Source organism: Alexandromys fortis, unplaced genomic scaffold (assembly GCF_014885135.2).
Source record: "Alexandromys fortis isolate MF-2015 unplaced genomic scaffold, M_Fortis_MF-2015_v1.1 scaffold_86, whole genome shotgun sequence".
Lineage (NCBI taxonomy): Eukaryota > Metazoa > Chordata > Mammalia > Rodentia > Cricetidae > Alexandromys > Alexandromys fortis.
Genome location: NW_026067965.1, coordinates 3,126,005 through 3,148,170, shown reverse-complemented (window position 1 = coordinate 3,148,170; position 22,166 = coordinate 3,126,005). Strand labels below are relative to the sequence as shown.

The following is a 22,166-nucleotide window of genomic DNA, read 5'->3' as shown; positions in this document are numbered from 1 at the left end:
GATCAATAATCAAAGCAACATAACTTTAAACTGGATAAATCTAAATAAAAATATTATGTAGATGTTGAAAACAGTAAGAGAAATTTGAATTTGTGGTACTGGAGAGATGGCTCAATGGTTAAGAGCATATACTGCTCTTGCAGAGAACCGGAGTTTAGTTCCCAACACTCATGACAGAGAGGCTCACAGGTACCCGTAACTCAGGCTCCAGGACATCCAACTCATCTGTCCTCCCCAAGCGCCTGCAAGCATGTGCACACACCTACCCACATAGAGACAAACACACATACATATAGAAGTCAAATGGATCTTTTAAATCTGTGATATAACTATCTAAAACTGTGTACATACACAGGTGATTCTTAATCCCTCTCTTCTCTTTATTATCTCACTGTAAGAGGACTTTGGCTACCATAGTACAGTAATCAATAAAAAAGCCGCCTCTTAGTCTTCTCCCCTCTCCTCCCTGCTACTGTGTTTCCTTTCCAAAAACATACAAGTCTCCAGTGGAAACCGTAGGACCACCAACCTTACGGGGTATCTAACTTCTGACACGGGGATAGAAGGTTGTTGTTCACATGTGTTGGATCACATACATGCAAAGCTACGCATCCTATGCCACATACTGGGCACAGCTTACTGAGGACTCTGAAAGCATATTAACACTACTTCAAGTTCTTACTATGTCCTTAAATCTCCTCTAGGCCGGAGACAAGAACACAGAACGTATTCACTGGGGCTGAAGAGATGACTCTCTTTACATTTTGTATTTCGCTTTTTTCTTTTCGCTGGCTGCTCTTCCAGAGAAGCCAGATCAGTTCCCAGCACCCACATAGTAACTCACAACTCTCTGTAACTCCAGGTGCAGGGGATCAGACAACTTCATACATGTAGGCACAACACCAGAGAACATAAAAATTCAATAAAACAAAATGCATTTACTGAGTGTTTCTTGTATTTCCCTGGGCCGCCGCTTAACCCTCCAACAACTCTGTAAAATGCAGAGTAAGGCAGGCCACCACCTGAGGTCAAGCAGCTTGCAAAGCCAGAATCAGAACGCATACCTTCTCAAGCCCAAAGTCCCATTCTTTTCAGATGGCCCAAATATCTCAACATTCTTTTCCACGGCCCATCACCTCAACAGTCGAGATATTTTTTTAGACTTTTTTCAGTTATAAGAATCATGGGGGCCGGGCGATGGTGGCGCACGCCTTTAATCCCAGCACTCGGGAGGCAGAGGCAGGCGGATCTCTGTGAGTTCGAGACCAGCCTGGTCTACAGAGCTAGTGCCAGGACAGGCTCCAAAGCCACAGAGAAACCCTGTCTCGAAAAAACAAAAAAAAAAAAAAAAAAAAGAATCATGGGGGCAGCTCTGTGACTTTTCTTAGGAAAGATGGCGACTACTACTGACTTGACTGCTTTGTATGAGACTTCTTTTAAAATTGTTCCACTTGTTCTGTTTTCTGTTTTTGAGGCAGGTCTCAAACCCAAGCTAGTCTCAAATTCTCAATCCTCCTGCCTCAGTCTCTAAATCCTGAGATTATCAGAATGCAACACCCACCTGCCTTTTGTTTTGCCGCTGAGGCTGGCCTCACACTCAGGAGCTTCCGGTCTTGTCCTCCCCGAGCATTCAGACCCCATCTCGCCCCAGCTCCATGCTTCTTGACACTGAGTCTCATGCGCTCAAGCTGCCCATTACAGTGCTGACAGTGACTCTGCACTCCTGATCCTCCATGCCTCCACCTCCCTCTGCACTCCTGACCCTCCAAGCCTCCACCTTCCCAAGGCTGGAGTTACCATTCCAGCCACCCATAGGCCTTCACGTTTTTCATTTTGTTTTTTTCTCTCTCAAACTTTTTTTTTTCTTCAAGACAGGGTCTCTCTGTGTAGTCCTGGTTGTCCTGGAACTTGCTCTGTAGACCAGGCTGGCCTTGAACTCATAGAGCTCTGCCTGCCTCTGTCTCCTGAGTGCTGGGGTTAAAGGCATGTACCACTACTGCCCTCTTTTTCCAGTTTTCATGTGTGTTTATATGCATGTTTATTTTTGTTTGTATATGTACACACACAGGTCCACGTGCACATGTGAACAAGGAAGCCTAAGTTTATCACATGAATCCTTCTCCACCACTCTTCCACCTTATTCAGTGAGGGAGGAGGAGCTCTCAACAAACCCAGAGTTTGCCAAGGTGGCAGTCTTACTTGATAGTTTTCTGGGGCTGGAATTACAGATGGGCCCCACCCACCTGCATTTTTCATGGGTTTCTGAGGATCTGAACTCTAACCCCAATAGCCATTCTGCCATTCCCCAGCCCCAGCTTCACTTTTTTTATTTTCTTTTGGGGGATGTGACAACAGAGTCTCCTTATGCTGCCCTGGGTTTCACTATGTAGACCAGGCTGGCCTCAAATTCACAAAATTTGCCTAGCTCTACCTCCTCCTGCAACCCCAGTGCTAGACTGAAGGCCTATGCCACACCATGCCCTGCCTCTGCTTCACATCTGCAAGTTTCCAAGGGAGTCTGGTAAAAAGTGACTGGCAGTCACACTAGGACAGAAAACTCACGTTTGTAGCACTGTTACTATGTGCATGACACTGTTATTGTGTGCATGGCACTGTTACCATGTGAGTTGCACTGTTACCGTGTGAGTTGCACTGTTACCATGTGAGTTGCACTGTTACTGTGTGAGTTGCACTGTTACTGTGTGAGTTGCACTGTTACTGAGTTGCACTGTTACTGTGTGAGTTACACTGTTACTGTGTGAGTTGCACTGTTACTGTGTGAGTTGCACTGTTAGTGAGTTGCACTGTTACTGTGTGAGCTGCACTGTTACTGTGTGAGCTGCACTGTTACTGAGTTGCACTGTTACTGAGTGAGTTGCACTGTTACTGAGTTGCACTGTTACTGTGTGAGTTGCACTGTTACTGTGTGAGTTGCACTGTTACTGTGTGAGTTGCACTGTTACTGTGTGAGTTGCACTGTTACTGAGTTGCACTGTTACTGAGTGAGTTGCACTGTTACTGAGTTGCACTGTTACTGTGTGAGTTGCACTGTTACTGTGTGAGTTGCACTGTTACTGTGTGAGCTGCACTGTTACTGTGTGAGCTGCACTGTTACTGAGTTGCACTGTTACTGAGTGAGTTGCACTGTTACTGAGTTGCACTGTTACTGTGTGAGTTGCACTGTTACTGTGTGAGTTGCACTGTTACTGTGTGAGTTGCACTGTTACTGTGTGAGTTGCACTGTTACTGAGTTGCACTGTTACTGAGTGAGTTGCACTGTTACTGAGTTGCACTGTTACTGTGTGAGTTGCACCTTTACTGTGTGAGTTGCACTGTTACTGTGTGAGGGACACATCTGCTTCTTCCCTCAACCTTTAAGCTATATTTCATCTAAGAATTCTAAAAGCTGGGGAGCATGCTATTTTTCCCAGCTACCTCGTCTAAGCATTAGGGGTTTTGCCTTGTAAATATCTTAACTTCTGTTTTCCAGATCGGAGTCTGAGCCTGGAAATAGCCAGATGTTCCTGGAATTCTAATACAATTCGGGAAAGATGATCCAAAGAGGCCAACCCAGAAAATGTTCTATGCCGACAGCAAAGTTGTACACACAAAAGGGAATCTGTTTCCGAGAGCTGCTTTCTTTCCAAACTGCTTTGCAAGTCCCCTCAATTGAAGATGAACTGCTTCTGTTTAACACCAAGATCCTGTTAACATCATGTAGTTTCTGACAATCTCCAACCGGCCACAGCCTGAACTTGCCTTTCTACAAAGGCAGTCAGAGAAGAGTGTTATACCCTTAAGCTGGGGTGTGAGCACTCAAAAAGAAGGTGGCTCAGGGAAGACTCAAAAGGATCCTCCAGGAAATCTCTGAAAGAAGGGACTAAATAGATTAGCTGAGAGAGTACTATAGTTAACTGTCTCCTTGTGACCTTTAACCTAACTGAATTTTCTTGCATTTCCAAACCCATCACACTCTCTCCACTCCTCTGACCTAACTAATATGTTCTTTCTTGGCTCCTTTTCTTTTTTGACCCAAGACACTTTCTGATCCTTCTGTTACGTGCTCTTGCCTCAGGTCCTGAGTAGCTACATTCCTCACACGTCAGTGCTACCTCCTTCAACTGGGAGAAATGACATTCCTCTCTCATTCAGCTACTCCTTAGCTAAAATAAGTGTCAAGCCCAATCAGAACAGGCATAGAAAGACAGACAGACAAGACAGAGAGATCAATGCACGCACTAAAAGATGTCCTTTGATAGTCTTTGTTCTGTTATACAGCTCTCAGCCTTCTAAGATTTTTTTGGAACACCAGTTTAATACTGAATACTGGCTCCATACTGAAGCCACTTTTCAAAAAAATAGAACTTTCTACATTGTATTTCTCAATCATTCATTTGCTTTTATGAAATCCACACTTAATGTTCTCACTTAATTTTTTGGGAAACTATGAACCCAAACGTGTTTCCGCAGCATCCTCTAGCCTCTGTACACACAGAAACACGGACAACACAGCAGTCTCCACGCGTCCAAACTCTGCTAAAGGTCCGGGGGAAAGAGAGAGCCTTAGGGCGCACAATGGCGCCTCTGTACTAAAAGGTGGAGTGCTCAGCAGGAGCAGAGAAGTTAAAAATAGAAGTGAGGAGGGAGCCTTTCTCCCCTGGATGGCTCTCATCTTTATTCCTGGCCTCCGGATTGATGCAAACCCCAGACCTTGGGGATCCTCCAACTTGAGAGGAAATAGGACCAGGCCAACCCAAAAAGGCAAATTGGGCTTTTGCTGGAGGGGAAGATGAACCCAGGAGCATACGCACACAGCCTACATGTGAGGAAACAGGGCAGGAGAGGAAGTCCTGGCTGATGATGACTGACAGGTAGAAACTCTATTCCGCTGGTCCTACCCTAACACTCCCAGGTCTCTTGGCGCTCTCCAGTTGCATCTTAGACATTTCCATAGCTGATTTTCTAATCGGAGGTTGCTGTTGGCTTTATGGGTGGGGGACAGAGGAACTAACACTGAATCCAAATTTGATACCATTTACTCCCTAGGAAAAAACAGGCAGCATTTCCACAATGCCAAGGTATGACAAAGTGATGCCCAATACCATCTCCAAAGCTTTAAAAAAAAAATACTATCACAAATGTCTCCACTGCCTCAGTCATTCCCTAAGCTTGCAAAAGCAACCAACTGAAAAACCCTTCAGGGACTAATGGCTTCTCGATGGGTTAGATAAATGGGCTGCTTTTCTGTACTGGAGACGGCTCTTGTCAGAGGTACAAGCTCAGAAATACTGCAAAGACAATGTCACCAACGCTGCACTTGAGAAGGACGAGCATCGTTAACCCTCAGAAAAGTTATGATCTAAAACCATTCAAAATTTTTAAATGTGTCAAAAATATGAAAATCTTACTTCTCAACCGGGGTGAGAAGAACCACAGCTAAATCACGAGAGGCATTTAAAATACTTAGGTGTATTTAAAATACTCAGCAGTCGACTCTTACGAATGTGTTCAACAGGAAAACCCAGATGAGCTGCACCTGTAAGAACTCTCCCAGGGACTTCTGATGCATACACCACACACCCGGGGTAAAGACCACTACACAAATAAAGACCATCCCTTAACCAAGAAACCACGAGAAGCCAAGTATGGTGGCGGACAACTATGACACGGGGCTCATGGTTTCAGTCGGTTACCAGTGAGCCCCAGGCCAGCCTTGGCTACACGATGCCCACCCTGAAAAAAGAAGTTACCAGCGTACTAAGAAAGCTCAGGTCTCAGGCTCCTCACGGAAACGAGGTGGCTGGTTTGGACAGAAATTGACCTTGTGCTGGGACGTGGTAGCCGGTGCTTTGCCTAGCACGCAGCAAGCACAAGGCCCAAATCCCCAGTGCTTCGGAAACGTAAAACTTTACGCTAAACTGATGGTATGGCAATATCACAGTGGATGTTGGCGAGATGCTCCGAGATACCACATATGAAATGTGAATGTCCGGTCACATGGTAAAACGGCGACATCACCGTAGAAAGCCAACATTGGGCAAAGGCGGAGGAGCTACTGGGGGGGGGGAGGTTGAGGGGAATTAGTAAAGTCGGTGTTTTCAGGTACCTCAACAGAGTCCCAGTGACTCCACGGAGCACAAGATGGCCTCCGAGACCAGCTGCAGCTTACAAATTCCTTGACCTTCCACAAGGAGAAGTTCACAATTTGAGTGGCAGAGGACTTAGTGTTTTCATTTATTACAAACATCCTGTGAGAAAATACTCCCTGTCTCACAATATATTCGCTGTTTACACTTTCGTTGACCATTAAGTTGGGAAAGAAGCTCAATGGTACAGCAAATGTTCTCTATGCTTCAGCCCCTGGTACTATCATAATAAACTTCCATTCGGAAGACTAGTGTCAGACAGAGGCAAGAGGATCTCTGAGTTCGAGGCTAGCCTGGTCTACAGAGTGAGTTCCAGGATAGCCAGGGCTATGCAGAGAAACCAAAAAATAAAACAAAACAAAGCAAAACAAAAGACTAGTGTTATCGCTACTCTTCACCTAAATGACCATTAATATCCTTCTCTGACTTTCTAAAAAGGCTTTAAACTCAGAGAAGCACCCAAAACTCAAGACCCAGTAGGGGGCAGGAAAGATGACTCTGGAGTTAAGAGGCAGGTTCAGTTCCTAGCACCCGCGTCAGGAGGGTCAATCTCCTTCCAGTCCGGTTCCAGGGAATCCGATGGCTCTGGCCTCTGTGGGCATGAGCACATGCGGTTAAAAATAAAAGGTAAATCTTAAAGAGAGTCCAGGGGACCCTAACTGAGGCTGTTTTGCCGTCTTTTAGAGGAAAGTAAACTCTGAAGGGATTAGGGTTCTTGGGCTCAAGAAAGCTTGTTGTATGTATTATCAACTTTCCTGAAGTGCTTTTAACATTTTTAGAATTATTTAAGAAACACAGAAAGTCAAATCTTTACTCTTGTTTTCTCAGCCCCATTTGAAACATCCTTGATTTTTTAGTAAACTTGAATGACAAATATCTTTCATTATTCCTCGCTGCACACAATCTATAATTGTATTTATCTACTCTGGAATCTTGCAAAGGAATATAAGCAACAGAACAAAAGAAACTACTGATAGCAAATTGACACCCTAAAATTAAGATCACAAGGTCTTGAGATACCTGGGAAAGATAAACAGCAGCTGGTCATCCACTTTGGTAAAGAATGCGGAGGAGATGGGCGTGGTGCTTGCATGCCTGTAATCTCAGCACTGGGGAGGTGGTGGTGGGAGGAGCAGGCAGGCCTCAGCAACAGAACTGAGTTTGAGGCCAGCATGGGGCTGTCTCCAAAAAAAAAAAAAAAATGGGGAGGGCACATGGGAGCGCATGCATTTGATAGAGGGTCTCTCAACGCTGCCAAATGGATGGATCTGTACCTACAGCACTGCCCTGGCTAGACAGCTTCTTGGGCTTTCTTCTGGCACTGGGTGTCTCAGGACCTTGGGCACACTTGAGTAAGGTACATCCTTAGCCCCTTATGGGACTATCCTCATCAGCCTCCCACACCTAATACCCACTCCACAAGTCACAAGGGAACACGGGGCTAAGTATAGAAACGAAAACTTGTGAAGAATTAGGAAACATTAAGCTCAAGAACACCAAACCCAAAAATGTTATTTCTAGGGCTGGAGAGATGGCGGTTAAGAACACTGGCTGCTCTTTCAGAGAAACCCAGGTTCAACTCCCAGCACCCCACAACTGTCTGTAACTCCAGTTCCAGGGGATCTGACACCCTCACACAGACATACATGCAAGAAAAACACAAACGCACATAAAGATAAATCTTCAAATGTTATTTCTAACAGATCGCCTGGCAGGACCCAGAACAACCACCATACACATAAAAAAACTGGATCACACAAATCTAGAAATCTCTTTGGTATGCACAAATATTCGACACAAACGCGGACCACCTGTCACCATGACTACCACTAACACCCTCCAACATTCTTACCTAAAGTACAGTCCACACAAAGGAAGCCATCTGGAGGCTGGACAGATGACTCAGCAGTTAGGAGAGAACCGCAGCTGGGCTCCCAGCACCCACATCGGGTGACTCAACCACCTGTAACTCCAGCTCCTGGAAGATCTACTGCCTTCTCCTCATCTCCGCAGGTACCCATACGCGGGTACCAAAACAAACACACACAAATAAAAACAAATCTTCAAGCGCTCCCTTCATTACCTCTTGGCTTCTTCCAGATGACAGAGGTACTCGTAGGCCACGTTCTGCCGCCTCCTTTCATCCATCTCCTCAGCGGTGAGCCTCTCATTATCCAGGACAGCTAAAACAGGACAGAGAGAGGGTGAGGGCCAGAATCTACCTTTCCTCGGCAATAAACGAGGGCCGTGGCCACCAAATTGCTGCCAGCCCCTTAGAAAAGCAGGCTAGCTCGTGAATATGTGGGTAGCCGGGTGTACTACAAATGATTTTCCTAAAAGCAAACACACGTGGCTTCAACTACACTCATCTTACCCTTAAATGTGGGGGGGGGTAAGGGTCTGCAGAGATGATTCAGCAGTTAAGAGCACTAACCCACATGGCCACTCACAAGATTCTGTAATTCTAATTCAAGGGGATCCAATGCCCCGTTTCTCATCTCCAAGGACACCATATATGTATGCAATGTATATACGTACATGCAGGCACTCATACACACTAAAATAAAATATGTATGATATGGAAGGGTGGTCACTGGTAAGATGCCCATGCTCCAATAGACAATCTGATACCCAAGCACATAAGGGGCAGCACTAATTGGACCTGGTTGGTTGGGGTTTTTTTTGGGGGGGGGGTTGTTTGTTTTTGTTTGTTTTTTTTTCAAAGACTGGAGCGATGACTCAACCTAAGTTAAGAGAACTGGCTACTCTTGCAAGGACCTGGGTTCAATTCCCGGCAGACACATGAAGGATCACAATAGGCTATGAATCCAGTTTCAAGGGATGAGACATTGTCTTCTGGCCTCTGCAGACACTTCTGTACACATATGGTGCAGAGACATCATACATGCAGACAACAAATCACCCATACACATAAAAAAAAAGTTAAAAAAAAAAAGAAAAAGAGCCAGGAGTGATGGTATAAACCTGTAATCCCAGCATTTAGGAGCAGAGACAGGCAGACCTCTGAGTCCAAAACCAGACTGTCTTAAATAGCAAGTTCAGGCCAGCTAGAGTTATATAGTGAGATACATTATTGAAGGGGAGAGATAAGAGATAGTTATAATCATTTTTCACTTTTTTATATGTATGGAATTCTCAAAATGTTTTAAATATATATGTACTGCATTTTCCTTTAGCCTCAAAAGGCACCAACTAATGTCTATCCTTGTTAGTCAGAACTAAGACAGAGGGCACCACACTCTCCCCTCTTTATTCGCAGATTGCATATAAAATGCTTAATCCCATAGCCAGAGTCAAAGCCTCCGCCCCCACTCCACTCCCCACCCGGGCTGTGGGATAAAGCATTTTACACACATTCTCTCACTAAAGCCCAGAACAATCCCCCATTACCACTATTGGACAGACGAGGAAATTGAAGCTGGATGAACTCAGCTTCAGGGCTAATAAAGGGACCTACATTCAAATCCTCCCTTCTCCAGGGCCTGTGGGCTTAACCCTGAAGCAATCTGCCTCCTCCACAGTCACAGAGGTAAGAAGTGAATTCCTAACTCCCTAACTCCCTAGGAAAGCCGTTCTCACTCTGGTCTTGACCACTTTGGGAAACACTTTTCCCCCTTCTTTCCCTTCCAATCCACTACTACACTATCACACCACGCAGGGTCTTCCACGGAGAATCCCTATAGTCTTCAGTACCATATTAGTTTATGTCTGCCCTCTCAAAGTCACGTCTCGCACACCCACCCTGCCCTACACAGCATCATTCAAACCTCTGTTCAAAAGCCACCACCTGTATCCCCGGGGCCTCCCTAAGCCCCTTCTCTTCACTCCCATCACGCTCTACCCCTAGCGAGTTCATGCACCAAGCGCCTTTATTGCACCTCATCATCCCCCTCCCCCAGCTGAGGACCAAACCCAGGACCTTGAAATGGTTAGGCAAGTGCTCTACCACTGGGCTAAATTCCCAACCCCACATCTTATTATCAGCCGTTTGTCCACCTGCCTCTGACAGTTCTGGAAGGCACTGCATGGTCTTATTCATCTCGAATTTCACAAACGAGGCACAGTATCTCACACATAACTGTGGATATTTTGAAGTATCCTTTAAGAATGTACTTTCCCCAAGTCATAAATCAAAATCTAAACCCGAGACCCAAAGGGATCCTCTTGTAACTACTATCCCACGCAGAGTTAGCTAGCTCACTGGTGTTGCAGGTATGGCCACAGAAAATGAGGAAGTGTGTGTGAGTGGGGAGAGGGAGTATTGTGTGTCTGTCTCTGTGTGTGTGTGTGTGTGTGTGTTTTAATTTTACTTTTGAAACGCTGACGAGAGAACCCAGCCCAAGAAAGCTTAAGTGGCTTGCCCAAAACTACACCTCACAGCTAGTCTGACCGCGCGTGTCTGTACCCTGGGTCACCCTCGCAGGCAGCAATCGGGGCAGCACAGCACTTTCCCACCACGCCCGAGCAGAACCCCAGGGTCCAGTGCCCAGGACACGCCCTGCACAATCCTCCTGCCACCTCACCCCAGGCCGTCTTCCCCAATCTCAGTAGAGCTAAGCGGCGGAGGCGCTGGGTGGGGCTCCCCTGCCGCAACGCCTGGCTCAGGCTGAGGCCTCCAGGTTCCTACCCGCCGCCTCCGGAGCTCGAGAGGGATCGGGCGCGAACCCTGCTGCCAGCCACACAACTGGGCTGCTCTTCCGGGTCCGTGCGGTCCCAGGCCACCCCGCGCACCCGCCCGGCTGAGCCCCCGGGAAAACCCAAGCCTGGCCCCTCGCCCGCGCATCCCAAGCCCCGGGCACTCACAGCCATAGTGCGGCCGGACCACACCCAGTCCATCAACCTCCTCCGCGGCGGACATGGCGGCCTAGTCCGGTCTCCGGTGAGGAAGCGCTGAGACCTTGAAGACGCGGACGGCAATAGCAGCCGCAACTCCTGCCCAGTGCGCGGGCTGTCGCTGTCCTCGAGGCCCCGCCCCTCACCGTCGGCTCCACCCTGCAGACCCCGCCCCGCAGACAACGCCCTTGAGGCCCCGCCCATCGGGCGGAAGGGGCGGGCGTGGTCAATTTTTCAGGACCCGCCCCTGCCCGCTTCGCCCGCCACTTGCGGAAGCGAGGAGGCGGAGCGCGGTAGGCACGTCCCTAGGCCGGCTTGGTCGGTTGTCCCGACACTCCTCCGCCACCGTCCTACCGGCGGCTCAGACTCAAAGGCCGCCAAGCTCGAGAGCTTGAAATCCAAACTTCTTCGGCCGCCTGACTTCCCCAGACAACTAAGTTACCCCCTCCGCCTTGCAGCTCATGGAAGGAGCCCTTTCAGGTGGCCCAGGGTGTTCTTGTTGGACGCAAGAAAGACTCAAACTGACGCGGAAGACTTCCACCCCTACACCCTGCCACATTTTGTCTACCTGGCCTCCGTTCTCCGCAGCAGTGCTAAAATGGAGAGCCGCTGAATCTCTTCAATTTGGGGGACAAAGACGCTGAAACGGGAGAACTGTTGATGAGACTAGTTTTATGCTCCGTGCTCTTCTTCGCAAGCTCCTAAGGGTATCTTCACTCTGTTGGGGCTGCCTTTTCTTGTTGCCCTTGTAATCTGCCTTCAAAGCGTCGGTATTCACCCGAATTCTATCCTCAGCGCCCCTCCCTCTTTTTTTTTCTCAGTAACTTGCCTGGCATGGTGGTGCAAGCCTATAATCATTCCACAATTGGGAGGCTGAGGCAGAAGGATCACCGTGAGTTCGAGGCCAGCCAGGATTACGGAGTGAGACACTACCTCCAAGTAATAATAATAATTAAAAGAAAAAGCCTCATTCTCAGTAACCTTACGCTGGCCGTAAACCTCGAACAGCCTTTGCTTAGAACCTGGACCATTCGGCAGCCCCTCAGTAATTTCAAGTTGTCAAATGCACACTTTCAGCTGCGTCTCCCACAGACACCAAACATTGATCCCGTTCCTGCCCCGTTCTCTGTAGTCAGTCACGAGGCACACACACACCCCAGGTTCTTGCGTTGCCTCTATTTCTGAAGCATCTAGTTTTTGTTTCTGTCCCTGCCTGTGATTACACTGTTTAGATTATCAGCGTCTCTCTGTTCTCACTTCTGCCAACCAGATTGTCACAGTTACCAGCTTGTTCTTCTTTCCAAAACACAAAACAGAGTTCTTTTTGCTAATTCTGTACCTTCAAGCATTTAAACTAATATACAAAGCTCTATTCGATTTTCTTTTTAATTCCTTCAATTATTTAATGGCAAGCATAGAACCACCTGTTGAGTAATAAATGGGTCATATGGGACAAGGGAACAGGTGTCTTCTTCCTGTGTTCAGATGACGTTTTTGTGTGTGTGTGTGTGTATAGTTAGTCCCAGGTCTGTGATTCGTGAGGTTCAAAGGAGAGCTGTCCAGACCATCTGTGTGCCATCTAGGTTAGTGTGAACCACCCTGGATGTACAGACTAGTCCTGCCGTCTGTGCTATGAAAACTAGAGCAGTCCTGGTCCAAGGCCACAGAGCTCTGGGCTGAATCTTTTTCGGGCCATGCCCTGGCCTCCGCTGTGATTTCCAGGACAGTCTAGGGGTTTTCAAAGAGACAGACAGACCCAGAGTTTGTGTTAATGGCTCTGTGGATTGGAGTAAAGGCAGTGGGTGCCAAGCCTCAGAACCTGAGTTTGGTGCTCAAGTCTCACTGATGGAGATCAAGGACTCAGACTCCTTGGAAGCTGCCCTCTCACCTCCACACGTGCAGTGTGGCCCTGGGAGTGAGCCAATGCGCTGACCTACATTGTCCCAACATAAGCAGCCGTTCACCTTGGAGACCTGCTGCATCCGGGTGATCTTGAATGAGATTTACGCTCTCTCCCCAGTATTTTCAGGAGTCAGTGAGAGTTCACCTGATGCCTTCAGAACAAAGCAGCTTCCCAAGGTACCTGCCCCTCTCGTGGGGATCAACCCCATTCTAGGACACTCTGCCCTCTACAGAGGCAAGAGAACCCCCCAATCCTATCCTTCGCTGTTACCTCACATCTTTTTTCTCTTCTTCACCTGTCATGGCATTGATTAAAGGTCAATTCTTCTCTGCAGCAAAAAAACGCCATTAAAGATCATCTCAGCCGCCCAATCCCATAATCCACTGAGTGGCTTGTAACTGGTCCAGCTCATCTTTTCACCTCATTGCTATATCCCTGCACACCCACAGGTGGGCTGCCCTTGGCTAGATGCCAATTAAGAATAGAAAATGTGGGGACTAGAGAGATGGCTCAGAGGTTAAGAGCACTGACTACTCTTCCAGAGGTCCTGAGTTCAATTCCCAGCAACCACATGGTGGCTCACAGCCATCTATCATGAGATCTGGTGCCCTCTTCTGGCCTGCAGGCATACACACAGAAAGAATATTGTATACATAATAAATAAATAAATATTTTAAAAAATTGTTGAAAAGAAAACGCTAAACTGGACTTTATAGATAATGGCCCCGGATCTTATAATGGCTCTGTAGTGGTTTGAAAGAAAATGGCCCACAAAGGAAGTGGCACTATTATTGTTAGAGTAGATGTGGCCTTGTTGGATGAAGTGTGTCACTGTGGGGTTGCTCAAGTGATGCCCAGTGTCACAGTTCACTTCCTATTGCCTATGGATCAAGACATAGAGCTCTCAGCTCCTCCTCCAGCACCATGTTTGCTGCATGCTGCCATGTCCCTCCGTGACAATAATGGATTAAACCTCTGAAACATAAGCCATCCCAATTAAATATTTTCCTTAGTAAGAGTTGCCGTGATCATGGTGTCTCTTCACAGCAATGGAAAGCCTAAGTAGGACAGAAGTTTTTACCACCGAGGATGGCGGTAGACATATATGAATCACAGAATTTGAGGGGCTAAAACAGGAGGGTAGCAAACTTGAGGCCTGCCTGGGCCACATAGTAAGAAATTGTCCCAACAACACAGTAAACAAATGAAGACATTCTTTTCAATTTTGTGATGATGCGAAAGATACATGTTCAATAGAAATCATATTTCAAATTTTAAACTGTAATTTTTTTTTCTTGGGCTAGAGATAGTCAGTAGATGCCCAGTGGTATTCTGGGAGTAAGGTGAAGCCAGGATATCCACTAAGCTGTCTGTGTTAATACATTTCTCAGTCTATCGTGTTTTTATTATATGGGTTGTTTGAGACATGCCTCCATAAGCAGGAGAGCACCTGTATTTCTTATAGATAGATAGATAGATAGATAGATAGATAGATAGATAGATAGATAGATAGATGATAGATACATACATACATACATACATACATACGGACCCATAAATTGGCCAATTTTTAAAGATTTATTTATTATGTATACAGTATTCTGGAATGTATGCTTACATGCCAGACGAGGGCACCAAATATCATTATAGATGGTTGTGAGCCACTATGTGGTTGCTGGGAATTGAACTTAGGACCTCTGGAAGAACAGCAAGTGTTCTTAACCTCTGAGCCATCTCTCCAGCCCTGAACCTATATTTCTTTAGTAGGAGGCCGGGTGAACAAGAGACAACAGGATTTATGGAATCATGTTTAAGTGAAGATAAATTCTGAACTCACAAATTATGATACAATTTTTGTTTAAAATATATAAATGGCCAGCTGGGCAGTGATGGCACATACCTTTAATCCCAGCACTTGGAAGGCAGAGGCAGGCAGATCTCTGTGATTTCAAGACCAGCCTGGACTACAGAGCAAGTTCCAGGACAGGCTGTAAAGCTACAGAGAAACCCTATCTCGAAAAAAAAGGGTAAAAAAAAAAATATACACATATATATAAACAGTCAAAGTCAGTAATTTATACCTGTAATCACAGTCCTTGGGAGATAGAGGCAGAAGAATCAGGAGTTCAAGGCTAACCTTCAATACATAGCGAGTTGGAAGTCACCCAGGGCACCACTTGTTTACCTCTCTAGAGACAGTGAGATCTGGGAAAATGGGGCAATAAATGAGGCAAACCAAGGCCTCTTGCGATAGCCAACTTATTTAGAGCATCGGACAGTTTACACTCTGAGGGCTAAGAGGAGCCACGGGAGTAAAATGTACAATCACAAGTGCAAGCTACACTTAACAAGAACATGTTTTTCCATATAGACGTGTAAACAAATAACCACGTCCAGCTGTAACGAATGATCTGACGTACACCAGCTTCTGAGGACACAAGACTCATCTTGCTTTCTTGCAGCTTCCTCACACAAACTCTCAGAAATCTCCTCACACAACTACATTTTTTTGGCCTGGGTTCCAACAATGGAGAGAAAGGAGGAAGAAGGGAAGAAGAAAGAAGAGAAAACAAAGTCAGGAGTAGTGACACACACCTGCATACCCCTCTCGTGTGCCGTGTGGTGGCATGGGTGGGGGAAAGACGCCCTTCTCCCCTTGCTTCCTGACACTTGCAGCAGGTGCAGGACCTGACCCAACCCCTCATCAGCTGTAGCCCTCAGGAGAACAGGCCCTGCACCTCGCTTGAGCAAGACAGTAGAGTTGACCCTGTAGCTAGGGGTGCAAGTGTGCCAACCCTGAGGACACGAAAGAGACATGGCTGGTACCGCCTCCTTCAGCTGTGGTGGGGGGGTAGAAAAGAGGCAAAGATGCCTTACCCCCTCACTCCTACTGCCCCCAGCTGGGGAAGAAACTGATCTTCCCTTACCAGCCGCAACCCTCAGGAAAGCAGGCCCTGCACCTCACTTGGGCATCATGACAGAGCTGACCCTGTTTGTGGGGGTGTGGGTGAACCAACCCTGGAACATGAGCATGAGAGATCCGGCCCTGCCCTCATCTGCCATGTGGTAGCACGGGTGGGAAAGAGATGCCCACCCCCGCCCCCTTACAGCCTGTGGTGGGTGGGAGAGCTGGCTCTGAGGTCAGGAGAGCAGAACTGCCCCTCCCCCCACCAGCTGCAGCACCTTGCCTGCCCTTGATGGTCCAGATGGGGTAGAGCTGACCCTGAGGGTCTGAAAGCCCCTTTCTCACCGCTGCCGAGGGGAACTACCTGGGGCAATGCCGGAGAGCTCACCGTGGTGCTGAGGACAGATGGAGAAGACCTGGAGGGCTGGCAACTCTGCAACTACCCAGGCCCGGAACCAGGGTTGTGAGTTGACCCACGCCAACACCCACCCCATCTATGATCCGTGGGAGCTGGTGAAGCAGGCCCAGAGCTGCAGGATCTCCACAACACAGGACAGTGGACGGCTAAGAGGAGTTCTAGAGCCCAGTAGTTAGAGTATAACAGAAACCAGAGGCCTCCAACCAGACCAAGGACTCTTTGCAATGAACAATTGCAAGTAAAGATACATGGACAAAAGGGGAAAAGAAAAGAAACCCTCCTTTGGGCAGATCTGCAGGAGAACTTCCATGAAGGATGGACAGACGGGAAGCCCTCCCCCGGAGTGGGCAGTACTTTCCAGGATGGCCCAGCTCTAAGGAGGTCCTAGGGTAAGGACTGCTCCTTTGCTTTCCTTTGCTCTGATTGCCGCCCTCCTACCCAGCCCTCAGCACACAGCTACCTAAGGCTCGCATTGGAGACCGAGGACCAGCGACTCTCCAGGAGTAAGACTGAGATGCTGAAGCATCCAGCTGTGCAGACTGAGCAACCGCCCCGCTGTCAGTCTCTCGGTTGGTCGTTGGGCTGTAGAGCCAGTGTCAAACAAAACAAACACACCCCCTTGGTAGTATACATCTGTCCTACCGGCTCTGTTCTCTAGGGAACCCTCATATTCAAAGTGTGGAGAAAGGGGAAGTAGTTAGGGCCAGAGATAGCACAGTTCAGTGAAGATTAGATTCTGAGACAAGGCTGCCCCAGCAGGTTTCCAAGGGTGACGATGAGTCATGAGTACCAGTGTCTCTTAGGTGCAAGTTTTTCCGTGAGGCTTTATTGTCCTGGCAGTCCTGGCCATCAAATCCAGGATCTCATGCAGGTCAAACACGGACTGTATCACTGAGCTACACCCCCTGCCATCTAGTTCCTCGGTATTTGATATGCATCATGTCTCTTTTTAAATATTTATTTAACTTTCTTTTATGTGTATTTGGTATGAAAGTGTCAGATTTCCTGGAACTGAAGTTAGAGACAGTTGTGAGCTGCCATGCGGGTGCTGGGACTTGAACCCAAGTCCTCTGGGAAAACAGCCAGTACTCTTAACCACCGAACCATCTCTCAGGAACACAAACTGCGTTCGGTGAACAACGTGTCATCTGCCTGGCGGAATAAAGGTGTTTTTTGTTTGTTTGTTTGTTTTGCCATAAGAGCTGCAGCTTGCATATAAACAGTAAACTGTACTTTACGAACACGTTTGCTAGGGCTTGTAGGTAAAGGTTTGTCACCAAGCTGGGTTAACCTAAGTTTGAGCTCATAAATCACGTGGCAGAAGGAGAGAACTGGCCACAAGTTATCTTCTGACCCCTAGATGTGCAGTGTGTACCCCATTCTGCGGGAAGCAGTCATTCCTATCAAGGATGGCTAGCCCACCAAGGGCCGGCATCCGAAAAATGGCCCCCACCTTGTGAAACTCTTGCCTCATCCAGGTCCCTGGATGTCAGACATTCCTGACACTTGACTCCATCGTTCTTCCCCTTTGAACGAGAAAAATGAGGACGTGACTGCTTCTAGGTGTGGGCTAAGGAGAAGGGTTATTGCAGCTATGAGGGAGAAAACAGCCAGAGGCATCTGGAAGGGTCCAGACTGGAAGGGTCAGGAGAGGAGAGAAGGGGGTGGAGCAGCGAGAGAGGACAGGAGAGGGAGAAATGAAGCTACCTGGGAACCCCCTGGGAACCTAGAGAGCAAGAGCATCAAAAAGACCTTGTAGCCAAAATGGCTGAGGTTATTTGGAATCAGAGAAACTGGGGGCGCTCCGCTGCTGGAGAGGGTCAGGAGGGGAGGAGGCGGGGTCAGAAGTGCTGCCAGGAGCCAGGACTCTGTAAGAGGTTTTGGTGAGCCGGAGAGACTGGTGCCCAGCCTCCACTATGATATGTTACATAGGCTCAACTGTTTGTCCCGGGTTTCTTCGAGACCTAACACCCTTTGGTACCATTACGATTAGCCAATCACATCGGATTCTGAGGTCCAGCTTCCACCAATGGGGTGTTAGCATAAAAACCAAGTGAACTTCCGGCCCAGTGTGCCTGCTCTCCTGGTTTTACACCCTTGGTAAAAATAAATTGCTTTGCTGAGTTACTTTCACTGTGTTTCTCTTTCTGAGACATCAGGAATATTCTTTTCCAACAATTTGTGGGTCTTGGGGGGGGGGGTCTTGTCTGGGATTTCAAATCCATCTGGGGAAGGTGTTCATATCGCTTCCCTTGGAGGAGGCACATTCAATGGTCCACTGCAATGATTAGTTTTTAATGTTTATGTGTATGGGCGTTTTGCATACATGCTTGTTTGTGTACCACCTGTAGGCACTGCCCAGTGAGGCCCAAAGAGGGCATCAGAACCTCTTACAATTGGAGTTATAGACTGTTGTTAGCTGCTATGTGGGTGCTGGCAATAGGATCCAGTCCTCTGAAAGAGAAGTCAGTGCTCTTAACCACAGAGCCATCTCTCCATTCCCCAAGTGAGCTCTTCAGGCTTGGTTACGGGATTCCTTCTGGGATGGGAAAACCCCTAGCAATGTAAGGAGGGGCCCAGGCGAGCACGTCCGTGACCAAATGACAAAAGTATTTCCTTAAGGGTCAGGACATATTTTAGCGGTTGTGTGCAAGTGAATAAGACATGTGCTGAGCACAAAATAAGAGTACAGCCACATTCGGGTTCCATGGGTTTCTGATGACCTCACACGCCTCAGCCACAGTCCCTCAGACCTAGTCAGAGCTTTGCACGTCTGCCTCTGCCAAGACGTGCCAGCGCTGAACACCCTAAAAAGAAATTAGCAGGTGATGGGCAGCGTGGTTGATTTGGAGTGCAAGAAACCTCCACTCCAGGAAAAGGAATTTTTTCTAAGGGACTCTCAGGCCTGAAGGCTGGGGTGGGAAACAAACACTGTTTCCCATCGTTGGAAAAAATGAAAGGAGAAACCAAATTCCCTTTGATAGCCCTTTGAGACTCATGCTTAACAATTGGAAGAATGAGAGAAGCAAAAACCACTGTGAAAGGAAGCTCCAAGCCTTCCCTTTCTTTCCGCCCCAGGAGGCTAACTTCAGACCTGCTTTTTTTTCCCTGAGAGAGGCCTTTCAGCAGGAGGGAGAATTGGGTTTGTTAATCCCTTCTGACTAACTCTGAGGTCAGGAGCCCACATCGCCTCCCCGCAAGTGTCTGCCCTCCCAGGGGCGTAAGTGGCACAGCCTCCCTATTCTCTCTTCCATTCTTCTCCCCAGACAATAGCTAAGATGCGTGGCTTGCTGCTTTGAGGTCTTTTCTTTTAAACCCTACTAAAACTGTCATTAACTTCCATTCGAGTCCTTTTTTAAAAAGTTATTGTGAGGTTAGAACCTTCAGGAGGGGACCCAATTTCCCCTGTATTATCTGACAGCCACAAAGGCACACCACAATTCCAGTAACATCGGTGATGTGCACCCTAAATATGAAACTTGAAAAACCAAAAAAAAAAAAAAAAAAAAAAAAAAAAAAAAAAAAAAAAAAAAAAAAAAAGAAACAGGTAATGATCTTTATTTGTCTTGCCTTGGGGCTATGGCACTCCAAACCAAAATAAAAATAGACCTCTTTTTATTTTCTTTATTCCCCTTCTCTCTCAGGTTTCTGTGGCTAACTGACCATCATGTGCAGGGGTCTTAATAATGCCAAGTTTATTCCCTATGCTCTCTCCCTGGCCCAGGTTTCTCTCTTCTTTCCCTCAGCCTGGGAGTCTTTGGAAAAAGTTTAGGGAAGGGAGAACAGGCAGGCACATGGTGTGGTGAGTTCGAACCCTGCCTTAGACTATGTGGTTCCTGGCATGTTGCATTTCTGCCGGGTAAAAGCACCACACAGTGCTGTTTAGGTTTTAAATCAGGATTGATTAATTTTAACAAATTGGTTTCTAAGGGACTTCAATTTCCACTGACAAGGAGGATCGGAGGTCACAATGGCTCCAATGGAACAAAATGATGCTAAGAACACTTTCTCCTTACTTAGATTTATTGTCCTTACCTTAGAAAGGTAGGGTGGAGTGACTGCCAATATTAAACCTGCGAGATGTGTGGATCTCATGGGCACTTGTGCTCTGATGAGAGACGCTGTCGTTTTATTACTGAGCTGAGCTGTCAAGCAAAAGGTGACCCTCACGGCTTTGTCACCGTCTTGGCTGGTGACTCATCAACACAGTGAAGGCCATGTGATCTCGCTGCTATCTTGGTTAATGCAAATTACATGGCAGAAACAAGCGTGTAGCACCCCTAAAACTTCAGAGTACCACTGAGCCCTCAGAGGATTTTGAACCCCTAGAATTTCGGCACCACAGGCTTTCAGTCACGCATCCCAGCATTCTCCTTTGGGTTCCACCTTCCTGGTTGCCTAATGGTATCATGGGAATGAGAGACTCAGAGGAGATTCAAAAGCAGGCTTTATTGCCCAAGTGTTAAGGTCAGTCCATTTTTACATCAAACTAAGGAGGTTTATATCAAACTACCAGAATTCTATGGAAGTTGTGTTTCTTTGTTTATAAACTTTGACAGTCGTTTTTGCTCAATGTTTTTCCTGGTGTCTAAAGGAGACTTTTCCCAGCCAACACTTCCAACACTAGCCAGCAGCCACTAGAAGCTAACACTTCCAGGTGACCCAGGGTGGAGTCCTGGGATGCACAGAACCAATCAGGACCCAAAGGATAGATTGCCAGGTGCAACTCCAATGGCCTGAAGCAAAGAGCTTATTCAGGAAAGAGGCTGGACTGCCTGGAAGCCTGCTCTTTCTGCCCTGCTTGTTTTGCCCAAGCTTGTTTTTCTCTCTTTCAATAGCCTTCAAGAAGACCCCTTTGCTCCATGCTGGTTGTCTGCTTTTGTTTCTGCCCCTTGGAGTCCTGGGTACTTGGTTTGTTTCTCCTTTGCAGTTACAGTGACAGACTGGCCAAAGAAGAAGAGGAGGCCGGTGCCTTCCCTTTCCAGGCTCTGGTAGCTGTTTTCTGTAGTCTCAAGTTATAGGGACAAAACAACAACAACAAAAACAACAAAATAAACAACAACAACAACCAACAGCTGTTGATAGTCAGTCCATGGAGTGTACAGAGAGGACCCTCTGCCAAAAACATCTCTTGGTGGTAATATCAATTATTTACTCTAGCCTATGTATATAGTTAGAGTTCAGGTTTTTGGTTTTTTGTTTGTTTGTTTGTTTTAAATTAAGGCAGTATTGCATAGCATAGGCTTCTGAGCCAACAACTGCCGTCCTCATGACTTCAGTCATGCCTGCTTGCAAGGGACTAATGTTCTTTCTGGGAGGAAGGGGTGGGGAGGGTCAGGGGACCCTCACCTGAGTATCCAGTTCCTCTTCCCAGCCAGCTGTGTGCAGTTCTGCCCCACTTCCAAATGACCTCAAGGTGTTGTGGAGAAACTAGAGTACACAGGACGGGAAGTATTGCAGGGGGATGTGTGGGGGGAAGGGGGCACTCTACCTATGTGGCTGTGGGAAAGCCCTCGTGCATACTGGGTGGAAGCTTTTTCACTGAGGCTGTTTTGGGGTCACCTATACTGCTCTCAGTAACTCTTCATCAAGGCTCCCTAGGACACATTGGTCCCCTGAGTGAACTTTGCTAAAAGGGAACTTTGGTTTGTCATCAGGACCTCATAAGGAGGAAGCACACAATGCTTAGCCCCACCCTCACTCCCAAGAGAAAATTTCACAACTGGTGGTAAACTATTCATTAATATTTCTATGCTTATTGTGTGTGTGTGTGTATGTGTGTTGGGTTAGTAGTACCTTAAAAAAAACTAAAAAGGATATAAAATAGAAATACTTTTAGGGCTGGAGAGATGGCTCAGACGTTAAGAGCATCGCCTGCTCTTCCAAAGGTCCTGAGTTCAATTCCCAGCAACCACATGGTGGCTCACAACCATCTGTAAT

General features: G+C 47.2%; 1 protein-coding gene across 1 annotated transcript in view; it reads right to left on the bottom strand.

The window, feature by feature from the left end:
* Positions 1 to 11,132, bottom strand: part of Iqgap1 (IQ motif containing GTPase activating protein 1) — an 89,606-nt gene extending 78,474 nt beyond the window's left edge. The window contains exons 1-2 of the mRNA XM_050154007.1: positions 10,971 to 11,132; positions 8,230 to 8,329 (exon numbers count right to left, since the gene is read on the bottom strand). Coding sequence (XP_050009964.1) covers positions 8,230 to 8,329; positions 10,971 to 11,025 — 155 coding nt within the window. The 5' untranslated portion in view covers positions 11,026 to 11,132. The remainder of the gene's footprint in view (positions 1 to 8,229; positions 8,330 to 10,970) is intronic.
* Positions 11,133 to 22,166: the final 11,034 nt, after the last annotated feature.